Source organism: Manihot esculenta, chromosome 17 (genome assembly GCF_001659605.2).
Source record: "Manihot esculenta cultivar AM560-2 chromosome 17, M.esculenta_v8, whole genome shotgun sequence".
NCBI lineage: Eukaryota > Viridiplantae > Streptophyta > Magnoliopsida > Malpighiales > Euphorbiaceae > Manihot > Manihot esculenta.
This window is the reverse complement of record NC_035177.2, coordinates 19942290-19963953: the sequence shown is the minus strand read 5'-3', so window position 1 is coordinate 19963953 and position 21664 is coordinate 19942290. Positions and strand designations below refer to the sequence as shown.

General features: G+C 37.0%; 2 protein-coding genes across 2 annotated transcripts; one reads left to right on the top strand and one right to left on the bottom strand.

Annotated features, from left to right (window-relative positions):
- Positions 1-13452: 13452 nt before the first annotated feature.
- LOC110604559 (probable WRKY transcription factor 31) lies at positions 13453-15820 on the bottom strand. The gene is made up of 5 exons (XM_021742789.2): positions 15419-15820; positions 15224-15325; positions 14613-15137; positions 14392-14505; positions 13453-14297 (listed from the first exon to the last, which is right to left on the bottom strand). Exons 1-5 carry the CDS (start codon positions 15776-15778, stop codon positions 13671-13673), a joined length of 1728 nt encoding a protein of 575 aa, XP_021598481.1. The 5' UTR covers positions 15779-15820; the 3' UTR covers positions 13453-13670.
- A 2420-nt stretch (positions 15821-18240) lies between these two features.
- Positions 18241-19769, top strand: LOC110605428. The gene is made up of 3 exons (XM_021744016.2): positions 18241-19236; positions 19325-19369; positions 19458-19769. Exons 1-3 carry the CDS (start codon positions 18390-18392, stop codon positions 19583-19585), a joined length of 1020 nt encoding a protein of 339 aa, XP_021599708.1. The 5' UTR covers positions 18241-18389; the 3' UTR covers positions 19586-19769.
- The last annotated feature ends 1895 nt before the right edge of the window (positions 19770-21664 follow it).

Sequence of the window (21664 nt, the reverse complement as noted above, 5' to 3'; positions counted from 1 at the left end):
TAAAAAGAAAACTGAGATTTGTTAATTTTAATTGAAGATCTATAATTTTAAATTTGAGCGTAAATTATAAGTTTTATAATGTTTTTGATAATATATAAAACTATTTAAATTAAATAATGTACTCATAAAAAATATTTCAAAGCATATTCTCCTATCTTCCCTTGAAAATTACTATATCCATTCTGTAATACCTGTCATATATAAGGTTCCTAAACTAATAAAACTAAATAATAGTTTTAATTTTTAAAAAATTTGTAATAATTTATCTAAATTATCCTTTAAATAATTATATTTATTCGCATATTATTATTAAATGCCCTTAAAAATTAGTAAAGATTATATGAAAAATAAAAATTAATATTATTTTACAAATTTTAAGGTGATAATTAATTTGAAAAGAAAAATCTTTAAAATGGATAATTATAAAAATTGATAAGGCAAAAGGGAGGTTCTTTTTCATCCCTCTCCTCCCTTTTCTTTTTTAATTTTCTAACTTTTTTGATGAAATATTTTTATATTTAATTAAAGTGTTGAGGGTATTCTAGGTAAATTTTGTTTTTTTTTTTCTATTTTATAAATTTTTGTTGTAAATCATGTATTGTGAAGCTGTTTAAAGAAAAGATGAAAATTTTGCATCAATTGTATTAGAGAACAATATTTTCGTTTACCAAAAAGAAAGATGGTGATGTGATGGTGATGTGATGGTGACGGTAATCGGGTCAACCGTCTTCGGTGCAAATTAAAAATATTGATTAAATTAAATTATTTTAAAATTTTAATTTGATATTTTATTCAGTCGAGTTTGGTTCGATTCGATTTTTAATTTTAAAAATTTTAATTATTTCAGTTCGGTTCAATTTTAATCGAAAAAATTAAAAAAATTAAACTGAATCAATCAGTGATAATAATATATTATTTTTAATAATATAGAGAAATTAGATTATATTAAAATTAAAATATTATAATTAATTTTTAGAATATTAAAAATAAAGCGTAAAAAATAAAAAATTTATTAAAAATTAAAACCGATCAAATTGATCGAATCAAATCGAATCAGATCAGTTTAATTTTATTTAATTTTTAATTAAAATCCGTTCGATTTAATTTTTATAAATATTAAATTTTTAATTTTTAATTTATTTAATTCAATTTAATTTTAAATCCAAAAAATAAATAAACCATCTGTTAATGGTTTTTTGGGTATGTAAAAAAAATGATACAATAATGAGAGAAAATGGTCCCCACAAATTGAATAATGAAAGAAAGGGAGGCAATTAAAGCAACCTTGTTGCCTGCAAGCAATTGAGCAATGGGAATGATGTCAAGCCAGCTCTCTCTGCCTCTATATATGTAACTGTTGAGTGCAAGGAAGAAGTATTGTTTTTTGGTTGCCTAAGGACGAAACCTTCAATTATAAACATTAATTAATATCTCCACATATTTTATATATACACATTTATGGTTATGCTAATATGCAAGTCTTCTGTTTAATCAGTCCCTATTCAAAAACATATTTTTGTAGGTTACAAGGTTCTTTCACTGATATATTGTTGATTTCAAGGTCAGATAACAATTTTTTAATATTTGAAAATTGTTAAATATATCCATAGTTGACGCAGGCCTAAACATTAAGAGAGGTTCAACTTAATTTGTGATTCCTTCACTCCAATTTTGGGTGAGCCCATTTTTAGTTGTATTTCGCACTGCATTTCTCGCTCTGTTTTTATTTTGAAGTTGATAAACATGCATAAATACGAGAGGTTCAACTTTTGCTTCATTGTCATTCTCCCCGGCCCCGCTGCTTATTGTCTATGTTGGGTGAAATTAAGAAAATTTCACTAATTTTTGAATTATTGATTATACCCGGAGATGAATATACTTAAAAGTAAAAAAATTTCTTATATATCCATATATATAATTAATAACTAAAAGATTAGTGTTTATGTGCGTATAATAGCTTATGTGGAATTTTTTTTTTTTTGAAAAAATTAATTCTATTGAAATCAAAGAAGTATAATGCTTGATATACTGTTAACTTGTATCCAAGGATTGCAAGTAAAAGATATACCATACAACATTTTACAAGCCAATTTATGTACAGTCAAATTACAAAATCTACTCACAAAAGAGAAGGAGATATAAAAAAAAAAAAAAAAACTTTAATTTAGAAGTCGAATATCAGATATCAAACTAGCAATCATTAAAAACACTCGAAAAGACCCTTAAATTGTTTGTATAACATTTAGAGTATTGTCCCCAAATATGAATCTGTTGAAGCCCTTGTATTTGGCTAGTAAAATCACTTCCCTACAAGCCTAAACTTATGCAATTAAAGGATAAAAAATAGAGGTGAAGAGGTTGATTATATGAATCTCTAGTAAGAGCTGCAAAGGCTCCTTTCAATTCCTTATTACAATATGTTGTATCAAAATTAACTTTGAAGGTATCAACAGCTAAGAGGTGAAGCACAAAATCCCTCCAAGCTTGAATTTGCATATCTTGGGAGGCCAAAAAATCTTCTCGACGAGAGAGGGTAGATTCAATAATCTATTGGTAGGAGATATCCTCATTTTTTAAGATGGAGTTCCCTGCCTTCCAAAGATGGCATAAAAGGAAAACAGCCATACTTGCAAGGCTATTCCAACAGTCCATCATGCTATAACTATCAATAAGAGCACATCTAATTCTCAACATTGAATTTATCCATACTGCCATTGCCTTGGAATAGTGAAGAAATAAGTGCAATGCAGATTCTATCTCGCCACACCTGGAACAATTTGGAGCAACATGAGAATTCCTCTTGTGAAACCTTTCATTCAAGGGAAGTCTATCCTTAGTAACATCCATAGGAAGATAGCCAGCTTTAAAGGAAGTTTCAAACTCTAAATTTTCTTTCAAAAGGCTTGATTGGCTAAGGTTAAAGTGTAATACCCGGCTAGAGTCTGGCATCGGAATTCTACAGTCCGGTGGAATCTCGGATATCGGAACCTTCTAGAAGGATAATAGATATGTTTTCTAAAGTGTTTTAGTATGTTTTACTGTGTTAAGTGTAAAGAAAATGAGTTTTTTTGAAAGAAAAGAACCAAGGAAGAATTGTCAGGTTCGGCCGCCGAAAGTGATGTTCGGCCGCCGAACATGCATGACTTTGGAATCACGTTTGGCCGCCGAAGGTGGTCTGGCCAGCCACCTATAAAAGGCCATAGGTCAGTGAATGGATAAGATTTTCTTTCCATTTCCACGGACAGAGGTGAGACCATGATCTTTCTTGGGTGATCTTCATGTTTTCTTAAAATCTTTCAAAGTTTTGATAGTTTTCATGTTGTTTTGAAGCTTTTGAGCTCAAAACCAAAGTTTTGAAGCTTGGAGACTTTGAGAGCGAGTTTCTTCATATCTCCACGTTAGGATCACCTATCCTTTCGATCTTAAGAGGTAAGTGTAGATCTCTAACTTCTTTTCATGTTTTATGAAGGTTTTATGGAGTTTTATGGAGTTTTATGGGTAGAGATGCATGATTAGGTTAAGTAGGATTTTTTGGTTGTTTTGGTGAAAGTATGTTTATGTGTTGAGTTGTGATGTTTGTTGGGGTTTTTAAGTTAGTTTTGGACCCCTTTGTGCATGTACTTGAGTATATGTTTATTGTTGAGTTGTTGGTTGCATGTATGAGGAAGGTTGGAGAAGTTTTTGCATGAGGCAGAGCAGGATTCTGCCTACTGGAGCATCAAGTTTCGGCTGCCGAAGGAAGGTTCGGCCGTCGAACATGCTAAGGAGGTGGTTTCGGCTGCCTAAGCTCGCCCCCGAAAGTTTGGACTTTCGGCCCTGGAGGGAGTTTCGGCCGCTGAATGTGCCGCCTAAGTTTGGGGACTTTCGTCTCTGAAAAGGACTTTCGGCAGCCAAAGGTGCCGCCGAAAATGCCTGAGTTTCGGCTCTGGAGGGACTTTCGGCCGCCGAACCTGCCACCAAAAGTGCCCTGTCCAGCCTTCTTTTGCATGTTTTCCTTGATTGTTTTAGGATGTTTTAGGGGAGTTTTATAGAGTTGTTCTTGAGTTAGTTTGATCCCTCATTTGAGTCCACCTGTGTAGGAACGGACCAGAGGAACCGAAGAGATCAGCAGTGAGCACTGCTTCAGAGTTTTCAGAGTCAGTTCAGAGTTAGCCAGAGGTGAGTGGAACTAAACTTAATCCTTTTAATTGAGAAATCAAGCATGTTTCATGCATCATGATTATGCAATAGGTTGATTGCATTAGAATTCACTAATATGTGCATTGCATTATTTATTGTACTTGCGGACAGACATAGTTTGGATTCATTAGCCCTCCCATCAAGTCCTGAGGAGCCCCATCGAGGGCCGGGCACATCAAGACCTGAGAAGCCGCATTGAGGGCCGGGCATATCAAGCCCTGAGGAGCTCCTTCGTGGGCCGGGCACAGTTTGAGGGAGTTTTGTTTCCGTCCGTCCGATATGTGATTACCTGTGATGTGATGCATTTCATGTGAGCATGTTTATTTTGTTCTACTCACCGGGCTAGTATAGCTCACCCCTCTCCCTTAACCCCAGTCTTGCAGGATCAGAGTACAGGGGGAGTTCAGCAGGGTACATGAAGAGTAAAGAGTTGTGTAATAGCATAGTGTGGACATGTAATATTGTAAAGAGATGTTTTAGTGTGCTTGACTCATATGTTTGTAAATCCCTTTTTTGTATACATGGTCTATTTATGTCAATGTTTTATTGTTGTGTATGAAAACCAGGCTTAACATAGTAAGAGTTTTAACCCGTCTAGAGCAATGATGAGAGCTCTAGTAAGGGGTTCTGTAGTACAGAGATAGTGCATGCACAGGTTGAGCCTTGGTATAGAGCAAAGTTTTATGTTTTTACAGTAAATGTATGATCATGTATGGGATTTTACAGGTACACAGAGAGTAGAGCAGGCTTGCTACGGGTCCCGGCGACCTTAAGTCGATCTGGATCCTAGCGCCGGTAGCGGGGTTTCCGGGTCGTTACAGATTGGTATCAGAGCTCTAGGTTCATATGGTCGGACCTAGAGAGTGTCGGGCTCATAGAGGTTATAGTAGGTCAAGCACAATAGGAAATCATGTCCACTAGGATAGGATGTGGCGTCTTGTGATGATGTGTAATGCCATGATTTATGCATGTGCATTGTTGATATGTGATGTATGCTTGAGGGTTCATGTATTTCCACATGGACCATATGCTGCTAATGTGTTATGTTATGTGTTGTTTTCCAGAGTTAAAATGCGAGGAACTCGTCGATCTACACGATTGACTGGAGTCCCACCAGTGAGTGAGGGTTCAGATGCTCGTCCTCCTACGTTGTCAAGGGCAATGTCTCAGAGATCAAGCAGGGAGGGTACGTGTAATACCCGGCTAGAATCCGGCATCGGGATTCCTGCCTTCCGGCGGAATCTAGGGTGTTGGATCTCTCTAGAAGGGTAAAATGTGTTTTCTAAATGTTTTCAAATGATTTTAATGGTTTTAATTGAAAGAGAATTGAGTTTTGAAGAGAAAAGGCCAAGGAGGAAGAATCTAGGTTCGGCCGCCGAAGGTGATGTTCGGCCGCCGAACATGAGATGGTTTCGGATGGACTTTTGGCTTCCGAAAGTTGAGTTGGGCAGAAACCAGGTTCGGCTGCCGAACCTCAAGTTCGGCCGCCGAACATGGGGGACTTTAGGGTGCTGGTTTGGCCGCCGAATGTGGCTCAGCCGGTCGCCTATAAAAGGCCTCAGACCGAAAATGGGCGAGTTTTCTCCCCATTCTCGTGCCCAGGTAAGTTCATGTCCTCCCTTGGTCGATTTCACGTTTTCCTTCAATCTTTTATGGTTTTTTTATGAGTTTCATTCTTGGTTTTGAAGAGTTTTAAGCTTGGATCAAGGATTTGGAGCTTGGAGACCCCGGAGCTAGTTTCCTCCACATCTCCAAGGTTCGGGTCACACCAACCCTCGATCTCCAAGAGGTTAGTGTAGATCCTTGCTTTTCCTTATGTTTAATGAAGTTTTAAGTAAGTTTTATAGAGTTTGATGGTTAAGTTTGGGTAGAAATGCATGTTTAAGGTTTATGTGGGTTTTATACCCAGTGTACGTTATGTGATGTTTGTGTTGAGGAGTTTAGGTTAGTTCATGCTCCTTTATGCTTGTGGGAGTGAGTATGCATGATTGGGAGAGAGTATGTGAGGATTTGGGTATATTTGAGTTTGGTTTTTGGCTTGGCAGAATCGGACCTGTCGTCCAGAGGGGACCAGGTTCGGCCGCCGAAAGGAGTTTCGGCCGCCGAACCTGCATGGGAGGCAGTCTTTAGGCTGCCGAACGTGCCCCCGAAGGAGGGACTTTCGTTTCTGTCCAAGGGTTTCGGCCGCCGAACCTGCCGCCGAACTTACCCGAGTTTCGTCTCTGGAAGGGACTTTCGGCCGCCGAAGGTGCCGCCGAAAGTGCCCTGTCCAGCCGTTTCTTGGGTGTTTCCTATGCATGTTTTAGTGATGTTTAGAGGGGTTTTTGGGGGTATGTTTATGAGTTGTTAGACTGTGTTTGATACCTCATGTGAGTCCATCTATGTAGGATCGGACCCGAGACATCGAGGTATCTAGCTTCAGTGCTAGTTGACCCAGTAGAGTTAGCTGAGCAAGTGGCTTCAGGTGAGTAGAACTAAACTTAATCTTTTATGTTACGAAATCTAATGCCTAAAGCATGAGCATGCATCATGATTATATGTAATAGGTTGATTGCACTAGTTCACGAATATGTTGCATTGCATTATTTCATGTTGATGTTGAGGAAGGTTTGGACCAAGGCGACTCCATTAGCCCATATCTGTCATTGAGTATTGGGTAAGTCCTTTGAGAGCCGGACAAGTACACGTAGGAACGTCCATGTGAGCTCTCTGTGGACTGGGTACCCGGTCATGTATGTTTCAGGCCTATGTGAGCTCCTTTGGGGGAGCCGGGCACCGACAGAGGGTATTTTTGGGGTCATGTCCGATCCTTGAGAGTAAAAGGATGCATGCAAAAAGTAAGGTACTCTCAGAAACACGTCCGTAGGGTATAGAGGTTTGCATGAACCCTGAGACGGACCAGTTATGTGATTTATTTGTGTTATGACGCATTTCATGAAAGCATGTAATTAATGAACTGTTTTTCCGGTTTCTACTCACTGGGCTTTTTTAGCTCACCCCTCTCCCCTAACCCCAGTGTTGCAGGTTGAGTCAGAGTTCAGAGGCGGCAGGGTAAAGTCAATGCTAAGTTAAGTTATGTATGTAATCGTTTATGTTTTGTAGCAGTTTAGTAGTTTTAGAAGTGGACATGTAATGTAAAGTATATTACTGTAATTTGAGATACTGTAATGTTAAGTATAGTCATGTGTTATGGATTAGAGTGTGCTTGGCCCTATAGTCTGGATAATCCCTGTTGTTGCATGATTATGTAATGTCTTTAATGATAAGTTGAGATCCAGGCTTGATGTATGTAATGTTGACCCAGCTAGAGCATTTGATGAGGGCTCTAGCATGGGAAAGTTATGTTTTCAGTTATGATGTTTCATACAGGTCAAGCTTGGTGTATGTTCAGATTCCAGTTTTCATGTTTTTATGTTTAAGTTTTAATCATGTATGGGATTTGACCAGGTAATAGTATGTATGTTTGGCTTGCTACGGGTCCCGGCGGCCTTAAGCCGATCTGGATCCTAGCGCCGAGCAGTTTGGAGCCGTTACAGAGGGGTACCGGTTCCCGGGCTGTTACAGTACGTCAAGGGACCCTAGAAGGTCTCTCGACGAGAGCAGAAGAGGAACAGATAGAGGAGGGCGGTCAGATGAAGTGAGGGAGGCTATGGATGTTGATCAGAGAAGAGGGGAAAGCATGGGTATGGACAGGTCTGAAGAGGGTATGGGAGAGTCTCAAGGAGGCGCTCAGACCTCGGGGTTTGGTTATCCACCCCACTATCCACCATTTCCACAGGGCCCGAGATATCCGATAGGGAGTACGTCAGATTACTCTAGCTTTACCCCATATCCTACCTACATGCCTTATATGCCTTATCCTCCTTTTTACTCACCATATCCCATGTATCCACCCTCACCTTTCCATCCAAGTACAGCACACCCTGATCCCAGAGATACAGCATCTCCTCCTCCACCACCAGAACCAGTAGCCCCTGTTGTCCAAGCACCTCAACCTAGCTCATCCGAGGGAAGTAAAGTGAAAATGACAGAGTATCTGAAGTTGGATGCTCCCAAATTCAAAACGGGAGATGATCCCTTTGAGTACCTCAGATCGGTTAAGATGATAACTGATGAGTTAGGAGCTGATGATAGCAGAGCCATTGAGATGGCGGGTTCACACTGAAATGCAAGAAAGCTTGAGAGTGGTTCAAGAATTATGTGGATCCCAGGTTGGACAACATGTCATAGGAAGGGTTCGCCAATGAATTTGCTGGGTGGGCATTTCCTGACAGTTCCAGAGAGATGAAAGTGATAGAATTTGAACAGCTGAGACAAACTGAAGAGATGAGTGTTGATGAATACACTGATAAGTTTTTGGAATTACTACAGTATGTGGGTCAGGCTATTGACACTGACCAGAAGAAGGCAAGGAGATATACTATGAGACTTCATCCCAGGTATTCCTCCTTGATTCTTCCAGCAGAGAAAGAGAGTTTCCATTCTATAGTGGATGCGGCCAGAAAGATGGAGGCAAGTGCCATCATTCAGGGAACAGTAAAACAGCAAGTGGCACAGTCTTCAGGTTCTAAGACCTCCAGTGCAGCAGCTTCTGGCAGCAAAAAGGGAGAAAAGTTTAAGTCCAAGAAGGGCAAGTTCTGGAACAAGATCAAGTCTGGTCTGGGAATGGGTAGTGGCTCAAGCTCTGGCACAGGCAACTCAGTTTGTATGAGATGTGGGAGGCAGCACAGAGGAGTTTGTCGGTTGGGATCTACAGCCTGCTTTAAGTGTGGGCAAGAAGGACATTTTGCACGGGAATGTCCTGGAGGAGCCTTTATAGCACCATCCCAGCAGATGACCTCAGGTAGTGTGGCTCAGCTAGCAGCTCCAGCCATGACTCAGAGCAGTGGCAGAGGCAGAGGGAGAGGGTCATCCTCTTCTTCAGGAGTAGGTTCCCGAGGTGAAGGTTCATCAGCTCCGGCACGGATCTTCACTCTGACACAGCAAGAGGCAGACATGTCGAACACAGTGGTGTCAGGTAATCTCATCATTGGGTGTTCTGAGGTGTATGCGTTGATAGACCCCGGTGCTTCTCACTCTTTTATTGCTTCGAGAGCCGTGGAGAGAGTGGGTCTGATAGTCTCTGAGTTAGAGTGTCCTCTCTGGGTCAGTGGACCCAAATGTGACCCATCAGTGGCAGAGTCAGTCTGTCGTTTCAGTCCAGTGTTCATAGAGGGTAGATGCCTTCCAGCTGACCTTGTGATTCTAGATTTGAAGGATTTTGATGTCATTCTAGGGATGGATTGGCTATCTACACATGGAGCTACCTTGAACTGTAGAGACAAGTTTGGACTTTCGGCTCTGGAGGGAGTTTCGGCCGCCGAATGTGCCGCCTAAGGTTGGGGACTTTTGTCTCTAGAAAGGACTTTCGGCAGCCAAAGGTGCCGCCGAAAATGCCTGAGTTTCAGCTCTGGAGGGACTTTCGGCCGCCGAACCTGCCACCAAAAGTGCCCTGTCCAGCCTTCTTTTGCATGTTTTCCTTGATTGTTTTAGGATGTTTTTGGGGGGTTTTTGGGGAGTTTTATAGAGTTGTTCTTGAGTTAGTTTGGTCCCTCATTTGAGTCCACCTGTGTAGGAACAGACCAAAGAAACCGAAGAGATCAGCAGTGAGCACTGCTTCAGAGTTTTCAGAGTCAGTTCAGAGTTAGCCAGAGGTGAGTGGAACTAAACTTAATCCTTTTAATTGAGAAATCAAGCATGTTTCATGCATCATGATTATGCAATAGGTTGATTGCATTAGAATTCACTAATATGTGCATTGCATTATTTATTGTACTTGCGGACGGACATAGTTTGGATTCATTAGCCCTCCCATCAAGTCCTGAGGAGTCCCATCGAGGGCCGGGCATATCAAGACCTGAGGAGCCCCATTGAGGGCCGGGCATATCATGACCTGAGGAGCTCCTTCGTGGGCCGGGCACAGTTTGAGAGAGTTTTGTTTCCGTCCGTCCGATATGTGATTACCTGTGATGTGATGCATTTCATGTGAGCATGTTTATTTTGTTCTACTCACCGGGCTAGTATAGCTCACCCCTCTCCCTTAACCCCAGTCTTGCAGAATCAGAGTACAGGGGGAGTTCAGCAGGGTACATGAAGAGTAAAGAGTTGTGTAATAGCATAGTGTGGACATGTAATATTGTAAAGAGATGTTTTAGTGTGCTTGACCCATATGTTTGTAAATCCCTTTTTTGTATACATGGTCTATTTATGTCAATGTTTTATTGTTGTGTATGAAAACCAGGCTTAACATAGTAAGAGTTTTAACCCGTCTAGAGTAATGATGAGAGCTCTAGTAAGGGGTTCTGTAGTACAGAGATAGTGCATGCACAGGTTGAGCCTTGGTACAGAGCAAAGTTTTATGTTTTTACAGTAAATGTATGATCATGTATGGGATTTTACATGTACACAGAGAGTAGAGCAGGCTTGCTACGGGTCCCGACGACTTTAAGTCGATCTGGATCCTAGCGCCGGTAGCGGTCCGGTTTTCGGGTCGTTACATAAAGTATCTCGATTCGACAAAATACTCTCCTTTCCCACAGTACCAAACAATTATGTCTTCGTGTAAACAAAGAGAAAACGGAATAGAATGAATGTTGTTAACATTCTTTGAAAGGAAATTTTCTTTAAGTTTTCGTACATTCCATGCTCTTGAATTGCTATCAATAAAATGAGAGACAAGTGAAACCGGTAACCTATGATACTGAAGTTTTCCTGGAGGACAAGAAAAAGACGTGGATATCCTTCTATTCTCTTTATACATATCTAATTCACCATTACCAATGTATCGCCTATAACATGTTTCCACAATCTATTTACTCCACATCAGACTCTACCATTCCAAAGAAGCTCCATTGCTTTGTAATGCATTAAAGAAAAAATATAGTTGGATAGTATTTACTTTTGAGAAGACCAGCCATCAAAGTATCAAATCTAATAACAAGCTTCTAGCATTATTTAGGTTTTTTTTTGTCAATTTAGGTTAAAAATAAAAAAATTATCAATTTAGAGTTAAAAATAAAATATTTGTGAATTTGGATTTTCGATCTAAATTATGAATTTAAAGTTAAAAATAAAATATTTATAAATTTAAAATTTGACCGTCCGGACAATAAAAGTGGTCCTTGGCATCTTTATAAAAAGGCATTATTATTATTAATAATATATTATAATAATATATTATATTATATTAATTTAATAATATTATTTATATTATATTATTTATAATAATAAATATTTTTTATAATTTTAATATATTAATATTTAATAAATTTTATTATTAATATTTAAATAAAAATTACTAGTATTATATAATTTCAAGTCATAAAATTAATATTACATTGCCATCAAATGTATAAAAATCAGTTGAATTAGATGTATGAAAATAACTTCATCATATTGTATATATTTATCCCGTAATAAAATTTTTTATTATTTTAATAAATTAATATATTAATATTGTAATTAAATAGTATCAATAATCTTGTGCACGTTTAACCACATAATAATATTATTTTATAATTCTACAAAATACTATGACGAGTTATAAATAATTATTATATTTTATAAAAATATTTTTAATATATAAGCAAACAAAGAACCATGCATAAAAATATTTAGAATTATAATATTATCTTGCTATTAAACCTTAAAAGATGACTTCTGAGTTAATTACTTAAATTATTTATTTTTTCTCTTTAATGAATTATAACAACCCAATAATTACATACAATATTTAAAATTATTATATTATCTTTCTATTAAATATTATAGATGAAATTATTTATAATTTATTAAAAATAAATAAATAAATTAGTTTAATTATAGAATAAATTAATTAAATTAATTATTTTTGATAAATTAAATACAATCGGATAATTGTATACAATATCTAATCACAGTATAATTTTATTTTATAATTTTAAATATTAATATATTTTATATATTAATATTTAATATATTTTATTATTAATATTTATAAAATTATAATTCTAAATATTAATATATTTTATATATTAATATTTAATATATTTTATTATTAATATTTAAATTAAAAACATTACTGATCTTATATAATTTCAGTATCATAAAAACATTCATATTAATTAATTAATTAATTAATCTATTTTTCTTTAATTAATTATTTAATTCAGGGCTCCTCTATATATATTTAATAATAGGATAATATTATAATTTTACATATTTTTTCAATTTTTCTTTTTATTAATTTTTATAATATTTTTATATATTAAAAATAATAAAATATATAAAATATAATAATTACATATCAATAAATTTATAACTGGTAAATAAATTTATGATTAGCATTATTTAATTATAATATTATTATAATATATTAAAATTAATAAAATATATTATAAAAAATTTATTATAATAAAAATATAATATAAATAAAATTATTAAATTAATATAATATAAAAATAATATATTAATTAATTAATATAATTATAATATTTTAATAATTAAAAAATAAAGAAACTAAATCAGCACCAGTGCAGCATGTCATTCTCAAAAAATAATAATAACATAATAATAATGACTTGGCTTCTCAAGTTGTACTTTCATAAATATTTGAGTAGTGATTCTAAATTGATAATTTTTTTATTTATTTTCAATACTAAATTGACAAGTAAATCTAGTGCTATATTAACAATCAAGATCTTTAAAGGAAATGAATGGACAAAACCAGGAAAAGGTTCAAAACTGTCTCAATGCTCAATCACATTAAAGCATATGCTGAAAACGGATGATTGTACTTTGTGGTACGGTACCACCTTTGATCTCTCCCTCCTCCTTCAGTCTTCTTCCTGCTTCCCCCCCTCTTTGGTTTTTTTTTTAATCTAATTCTTATCTAATTTGACATCAATTTAATCAATAGAATTTTAGTTAATCTTATTTATAACATCGTCATCTTAATAGCTCAGAAAGTGGAACAAACTCCATCAAATTTTCTGTTTGTGTTATGATTCAGTGCTTTTTTCCCCCCTTTTCTGAGGAAAAAGATATGGGAGTGTTTTTTTTGTTGTTGTCAGGGCTACAATCAAATCAAACCATTTACGTGTCAAATAGCTTTAGCCGGATTTCTTGACTGCTAAGAACACCATATTCATTGTCTTTTCTTGTCAACTTTCCTTTATTATTTTCCTTTTTCTTACTAGTTTCGTGATTCATATTCAAACTAGGAAATGGGAAGCAACAAAGGTTGAACGTAGGAGTAGTATTTAATTAGTTCACAAACACATATAATTCAGCTCAATGAATTAATTCTCCTAACAATTATAACCTAAGTTAATTACTCATTATGAAATAATCACAAAGAATGTAATTTTGTGTTCTAATCCCTTTTACCCCAACAAGAAAAAAAAGAAGAAAGAAAAAATGAATTAACAATCGAGGAACTCTAACAAAAAAAGGATAAAAATTGAGACCCTTTTCTAATTTCTGTTGCTTGTGTTGTTGCCACTTCTAGTGGTGGTGTTGCCGTTAGCACCACCGATAATGGAGGAGATGGCGGCTGCCAGTGCTGCAGTGAAGTTGGGATCCGCGGTGATGGCCGTGGTCGCAGCATTGACAGTGTCAACTAGTGCGGGCTGTTGTTCTGGGTGCAATTGTTGGTGTAAATGCCAGGACCCCATTTCATGAGACAGCTGGAGGCCAGAGAATTTTGATTGATTATAAAGTGTTTGACCAAAAACCTGAGGCAATTGTGGGGCGGTGACGGAGGCAAAAAGCTGGGATTGGCCTGGAAAGGGGAATTGGAAAAGGGTGGGAGGTCTTTGGACTTGTAATGGATTAGGGTTGTGGGTAAGGTCTAATGTTACGGTTGGGAATGGAGCAGAAGCTGATATTGTTGCCACACTTGATGAACATGGAAGAATTGCTCTCGTCAGTAAATTTTGGTTCATTAACCCATCTCCACTTGACATTGATCCTGACAGTAGCATGCTTGCAGCCGCTGTTGTTGTGGAAGCCATTGACATGGCTGCTGGAGGCAAAGGGTGATTGTGGTTACCTTCATAAGTTGTAATCAAGATTGTTCTATCATCTGCACAACGTTGAACCTGAAATTCACCAGAACACGTGATTGCATGATTAGTTTACTTTGATTATTATTTGTAATTTTTTTTTATCTTAAAAATAAAGAAGATAGCGTACTTGTTTACGAACTGGACAACCTACTGCCATGGTGCATCTATAGTAAGCCCTAGGACATGGGTTTCCTTTAGCCATCTTTTGTCCATACTTTCTCCATTGGCATCCATCAGTGATCTGGCCAATTAATCAATGAAATCAAATATTATTTAACTTTTTGATGTAATATAACACAATCTAATTAATTGAACAAGAATAGGATATATATAAAATAAATTACACACCATGGGAGCTTCTGATCGGGCTCGAACTGAGACACGAGTTTTTCTCATGGTGGCCTCAGTTGATTGATCAAGACTCTTATTACCGGGGGAATTCAATTGTTGAACCTTGCTAGAATTCCAACCTTGTGATTCTGAATTTTCTCTGCCAATTTTTTTGCCATCCTTGACAATAGAATTCTCCTGCTGATTCCCATTATTTTTCACGGATGCCGTTTCCATATCAGTCTGAGGTGAGGCTGAAAGAGTCCTTTCATCAGACGATGAATGAGACATTTCATCGGTCTCAGCTGAAGAGCCAAGATCCAAAAATTGTCTGGGCACCACCTCATGTTTCTTTTCCTCGGGCTTCCCTTGGAAAACCTCATGCTGTTGGTTAGCTTCAGTTCCATGGTTTTGTTGCTGTCGCATCAAAGCTAGAAGATGCATTTGTAAAGCATTGTAATTTTTGGTTACTTGACTAAGCACTTCTCTCAATCTTTGATTTTCTCCGTTCATCATCTGGAGCTCTAATTGTAGTTGCACTAGCTGAAACAAGGCAAAGCCATATCCTTGAGAGGGAAGTCTTCAAAAAACTCAAAAATAACTCTAAACATCGTTAAGTTAAAGCTTACAGCTTGACTTTTGGATCGTCTATCATCGACGTCCGATGATACCCCATCATCCACCGTTGATTGATCACTGGCAGTATTAGCAGTGAGGAGGTGCAACCCAGTCTAAATTTGGAGAAGAAAAACAAAAAATGAACAAATCCTATTTCTTGAAGATGTATAAAAACTAAAATCATATAAATGAAAGACTGTTCTTACGTTTACATCAAGGCTTGACCTTGGAGAAATCTCCTTCTTAACATCGATACATGTGGCTTTAGAATCATGATCATGGCCATTGTAATTATGAGCAACAGCTCTAATCTTCTTCTTCGAAAAGAAGTCGACTTCACTAACAAGCACACGGTGGTCATCAGCGGGAGAAAGTTCTGCATGGTCATCGCGGCGGGAAAGGTTGAGAGGGAAGGGAAACATCCGAAGAGATTCAGGGGTGTTTCTCTTATTCTCAAGGAAAGAGTGGAGGCTTACTGGTAGAGAGGGAGGCTTGGTGGTGGTGGCGTTAGAAAAGAAGGAAATAGGAGGAGGATCAGAGTGAAGGGGAGACACCATCCCGTCCATAAATAAAGAAGAAAGAGAAGGAGAGAGAAATCTGTGAAGTGTTTCACCCGTGCAATTGGGTGGGCTATAAAAAGGCGTGGATCTTGGACGTAGAAGAAATTTACTGAATTTTCAAGTGCCGCGTCAGACAGTACGTCAGCTCTCCAGCTGGCAATTGGTCCCACACTTGCAGGTTTCTTTCTTTTGTGTGTGAAAAAGGGGTCCTCAAATGGATCACCCGTTGCGGTCCAGGAGCCCTTTGTCCTCCTCCGTTTTTTAAGATTAAAATAATTTAAAAATAACATGCCAAGTCAGTGAATTTGAGATGGGAGTGGGGCAGTGGCCTGGCCTGCCCTGGCCTAGTCTAGTCTATGGGTGGGCCTACATACACTAGCATCACGTTTTGGATTTAGTCTCTCCGATAACCTTGTTGACGTGTGACCGAATCGCTTGCTTTTGACTTTTTAGCATACATCTTTTCTTAATGCATGTGTGAGGCAATAAAATCTTATCTGCAGGTAAATAATTATTTAACTTACCATGGATTTGTCTCATACCTAAACACGTCTCTAAAATTGTTAAATTTTAAATTTTAATTAAAATTGAATAAATAAACAAATTACTTCTTCATTCTTTGGACATACCATTTTTGGAAAAAGTATTTCTTTTCATAATATTAATGTGAAAGAAAAGAATCAATACCTTTTCTTTTATGAGTTTTCAATTTTCATTTCTGAAATGTTGATACAAAATTTTAATTTCTTTTTCAGAAGGGCTAATAATTTCTCTATGAAAATAAAATAAAAAAAAATTATTAATGAGGGCGGGCGGACAATTGATGCAGCTGGTAATAATGTAAATTACAAAGCGTGTAGAAAAATATCAACGAGACCACATGCATTCTTCTTCAACTGTCCAAATAGGCAGGACTCCTCGTGGCTTACTTTCATGCCGTAGAAATTTTGGTTTCCATCTTAGAAATTGGAAACCCATAACGGTGGCTGCTGGTGCTCACCCTCTCCGAATCGCCTTTCACACCCATCCATACTTCACTTTTCTTCTTCCACTATTTTTTAATTTCTGATTTCTGATGACAGTCGGACTTATAGCATTCGGACGAAAGTCGAATTCAAAAAAAGGAAAACAGATTCAAAGTCTGATAGAACTCACCAAATAGGTTAATCCATCAGCACGTCACTCAATTCATGATTGAAGCAGGTCGAACTGACTCAAAGTCTGAATCCCTCAAAAAAAACTCTAACACTAATGATATAATGAGAAGTGATTGAAGGAGAATATGTTCGATTACGCCCTAGCCATACTAATATGCATGCCGAAAAGAAATTAGTTGACGAGTATGGGTTAACAAATACATCCATACATACAGAATTGCATGATAGAAATAAATAGTACTATAGTACGGGGCGATTATATATCACTAAAAAATAATAAAAAAAAGAATAACAAGATAATACATAATTTCTAAAACTAAATTTAATGACACCCTTATAAATTTTATTTTCTTTAAATCTTAAAACATCAATTTCCAATCATCATTCATTTTTTTAATTAAAAAATAATAAAAAAACATAATCTCTATCTTATTTTAAGCAACTGTATGGAAAATGCAAATTATCTCATTAAAAGTATGAAATTATAATTTTTTTAGTAGTATGCCAGATATTAAAATAACGTTAATTTAGAAAAGGAACTCATTATTGTCAAACAAAACAAACAAGTATTTTTCCTGGTTTGAACTTTGAACTCAAACAGCCCTAGCTAGCTAGCTTGTCCTTTCTATCAATTCAGTAGTAGCTGGCATTAACTCAAGTGCCTAAGTAGGCGCACGGCTCTTCCGTCGGCCATGCAAAAAGTTGAAATTTGGATGAATTCAAAATCATTCATAGAAGAAATAAGGCAAATTTCCATGGACTTTAATACTCACCTTTCACACTTGGGCCTCATGGGGATGGGGCATGGAGGTAGCAGTTAAAGGGTTAAACGTGATTGGTGGTGACCCTTAGTTTATAATTTTTATGTAACCATATGAATATGATATGCTTTTTCAAAGTTGTATTAATGGGATTAAGACTTTTATTCACAAATTGAGACCACACTGCAACTATGCTTGCTTCCAATTCTCCATGCAGCTGCACTGGCTGTGTCTGAATTCTGTTGGAATAGTTTGAAGAGTGGAGCCCATTCCTTCCTTCAAAATTGCCTTAACTTCGGGCCCTTTCAGTTCTCGCTTCTCCAATCAATTTGAGCCATTACAATATCAAATGGTTTTAATTAAACTCCAGGCTTGACCTTTATTTTCAAGATTCAGATCAGTTATTATAATCATGGAACTCACATGGACATTAATCATTGTATTGTATTGATCAACCTGCTTAATATGTTATCTTGCCTATAACCTTCTAAAGAAATAAAGCAAAAGCAACATGAAGACTAAAGTTTAAATATAAAAACACAAAAAGGGGAAAAAGAAAGCCTAGAGATTCTCTCTGCCTCACTCACTTGCGTATTCTCCAATTCATTCCATCTTATTCCTATCCTTAAACCACCCACCATCACACTACAATAATAAGCAATAATTCTCCATCAAAACCTCCCACTAACTCAACAATTAATGGCTTACCTCTTCAAATCCATATCTGAGCATAAGCTTTTCCCATGTTCGTGTTTTCTTCACTTCCTCTGTTTTCTCATTCTTGTGCTTACTCTTCCACATTTTAGCCTTACAACAGTTCACGCCAACCATTGCAGAAACTTCTGTGGCGCTATTCCAATAAACTACCCTTTTGGTATCGATGATGGCTGTGGCAGTCCTTATTACAGACACATACTTGTTTGCTCCGATTCAGGTAACCTCCAGCTTCGAACACCTTCAGGGAGATACCAAGTACACAGCATCAGCTACTCTGATCCCCATATCATAGTCTCTGATCCATTCATGTGGAATTGTCAAGACGGCAATCACTTCAGACCGACTAGGCCTTTTAGCCTTGATACAAGCACACGTTTCACACTTTCCTCTCAAAATGACTATCTTTTCTTCAACTGTAGCCAAGAGAATGTGATTGTTGAGCCCAAGCCTATCTTCTGCGAGCGCTTTCCTGATCAGTGTGATTCAACATGTGATAGTGCAAGTTATCTTTGCAGGCACCTGCCTGGATGTGCTTCTGCATTGGGTAGCAGTTCCTGCTGCGCTTACTACCCTAAAGCAACCGAATCTTTGAGGATGATGCTCAAGTATTGTGCTGGTTACACGAGCATTTATTGGAGAAATGGTGGAAATTCTCCTTATGATCAAGTCCCTGAGTATGGGATTAGGATCGATTTTGATATACCTATGACTACCCATTGCCTCGAGTGTCAAGACATGATGAAAGGAGGAGGAATTTGTGGATTTGACACACAATCACAGAGTTTCTTGTGTCTATGTAACCACAGAAATGTTACCACTAATTGTAAAGGTATGTTAATTTTAAGGCATTTAGAAACCAACATGGTCTTGAGAACTTCTTTCCATGCTACTAAATATCTTGAACATTTTCTTGGCAGATCATGAAAATTCTAGGCAGCATAGCAGGGCAGGAGTTATTGCAGGTCAGATAGTTTTTTTGGCATCGTTTTAGTAGTAATTGATTGAAGTCTTAGGCTTAACTTTAACTTTGATGTTGTGTTATTGTTGCAGGGACAGTTAGTGGAGTTTCAGCTGCTGGGGCCTTGGGAGTTGGGGCTGGCATATGGTTTTGGAAAAAAGTGAGAGCTAAAGCACCAGTAACATGTGGGGTTCAGAGCAATGAGAACAGGCTATTCTGATGAAACCCATAACTAAAGCAAACACCATATACTTTTTCTTTCTCATTTTATGAATTGCTTTGTTGCTGTTAATTTAACAAGCCTCCGTTAAACTTGATTCGATGCTTGATTGGAGAGCCCAAGATTAGTCTCCATGGGAGTTATTCTTCATTAATTGGAATAGCAGCTTTTTGATGGTACTCAATTTCCGCCTTGTTTCGCATAATCTACTATATATATATATATATATTAATCATAAGACTTTTTGGTTACTTATTTATTCGCTAATACCAACTTATTTCAGTAACATAGATTTGATTTGATAAAAATTCTTAATTATTTTTGTAATTATTATTTGATTATTTACTTTCTATTTAAATACATTTTGTGTATAAATACTTATTAAACCAATTGTAAAAATTAAAAATGAAATACGAGAATACTTTAAAATTTTCCAAAATTTCTCATGATACAGGGTTCAAATTCAATTTTTCCTTTTTCTTTTTTAGGGTTTTAAAACCTAAATCTACCTTTTTTAGTACTAACCTATCTAGAAACCTTTCCTCCTCTCACTGCCAGCACTAGGAGAATCGTCAGACTGTTGCTAGCCGATTGCCCAGCTCCGACGCTGAAAAAATCAGCGTGTGAGGCTCACACGCCTCCCCTTCCCGGCACATGACCCATCCCTTCCCGGCGCGTGACCCATCGCCTGATGCTGCTTCGCCGCTCTGATCATTCCGGCGACGATTTCCGACCATCTTTCCGGCCTTCCCATGCTGCTATCAGGTTTTTTTGGTGAATCGATTAGACTCTCTTGTGTGTACAATCTTGGTTACCTCCTATTCTTTCACGGTTCATAAATCTTTACCATGGCAGAAGGTAAAAGAGTCACGATTCCTAACTCTGATAATCCTTCCTTGCAAATTAGTCCCATAAAACTTGATGGAATGAATTATCTCGCTTGGTCAAGGACTTATTTATTGTTTATCAAAGTTAGAGGACTGCAGGGCTATGTCACTGGTAATAAAAAACAATCGAATGAGAATGGTCCAGATTTTCCTCAATGGGACTCAATAATTGTCTTGTTATGATATGGTTACTTAACTCTATGCAAACTCATATTTCTATGTCCTATTTGTTAATTGATACTACTACAAAAATATTGAAGGTTTTGTCCTTAACTTATTCCAAGATTGGGAATGATGCGTAAATTTATGATATTCGGAATAAGATTCATGGTACTAAGCAAGGAGAAATGACTATCTCCCAATTTTATTTTGAGTTATGTGGCTTATGGTAGGAACTTGATTACTATCAAGACTTCCAGACAGATTGCACTGGAGATACAGTCAAATTTCAGAGAATGATTGAAAAGGAGCGGGTCTATGATTTTCTTGCAGGGTTGAATAACAAATATGATCCAATTCGGGTCCAAGTATTGGGAAGAAATCTTTTTCCTTCTCTAGAAGAGGCCCACGCCCATGTTCAACAAGAGGAAAGTCATCGACATGCTATGCTCTATACTGCACTAGTTGAAAAAGCTGGGTTGACTACTAGTTTGAGCACACCACAACCTCCTACTTCTGAGAAAGATCACTTACACTGTGACTATTGTTGGAAATCGAGGCATACCAAAAGAGACTTATTGGAGGTTACATGGTCGTCCCACTAGAGGCCGTGGAGGAAAACGAGGTACCTCCAGAACTTAAATTAATTTAGCAGAAACTTTAGATAAGCCCTTTAAGGAGACAACAACGACTGAGTTCCTTTCCCTTAATGAACTTCAGAGTCTCAAGCACCTCCTCTTTCATATTGACACTTCTTCATCCTCTAGTGCCACATCCAACTTTGTAAAGTTAGATAATGCTTTCTCTCTTAATAATGTTCCATGGATTATCGATTCTGGTGCGAATAGACACATGACAGGCTCTTCTAAAAGCTTTCTCAATTATTTTCCTTCTCTAATAAAATATAGTGTCAGAATTGCTAATAGCTCTTTTACTCCCATATCCGGAACAGGTTATGTTATTTGCACATCCAACATTAAATTAGCATATGTCCTTCATGTTCCTCAGTTTTCTATCAACCTTTTATCTGTCA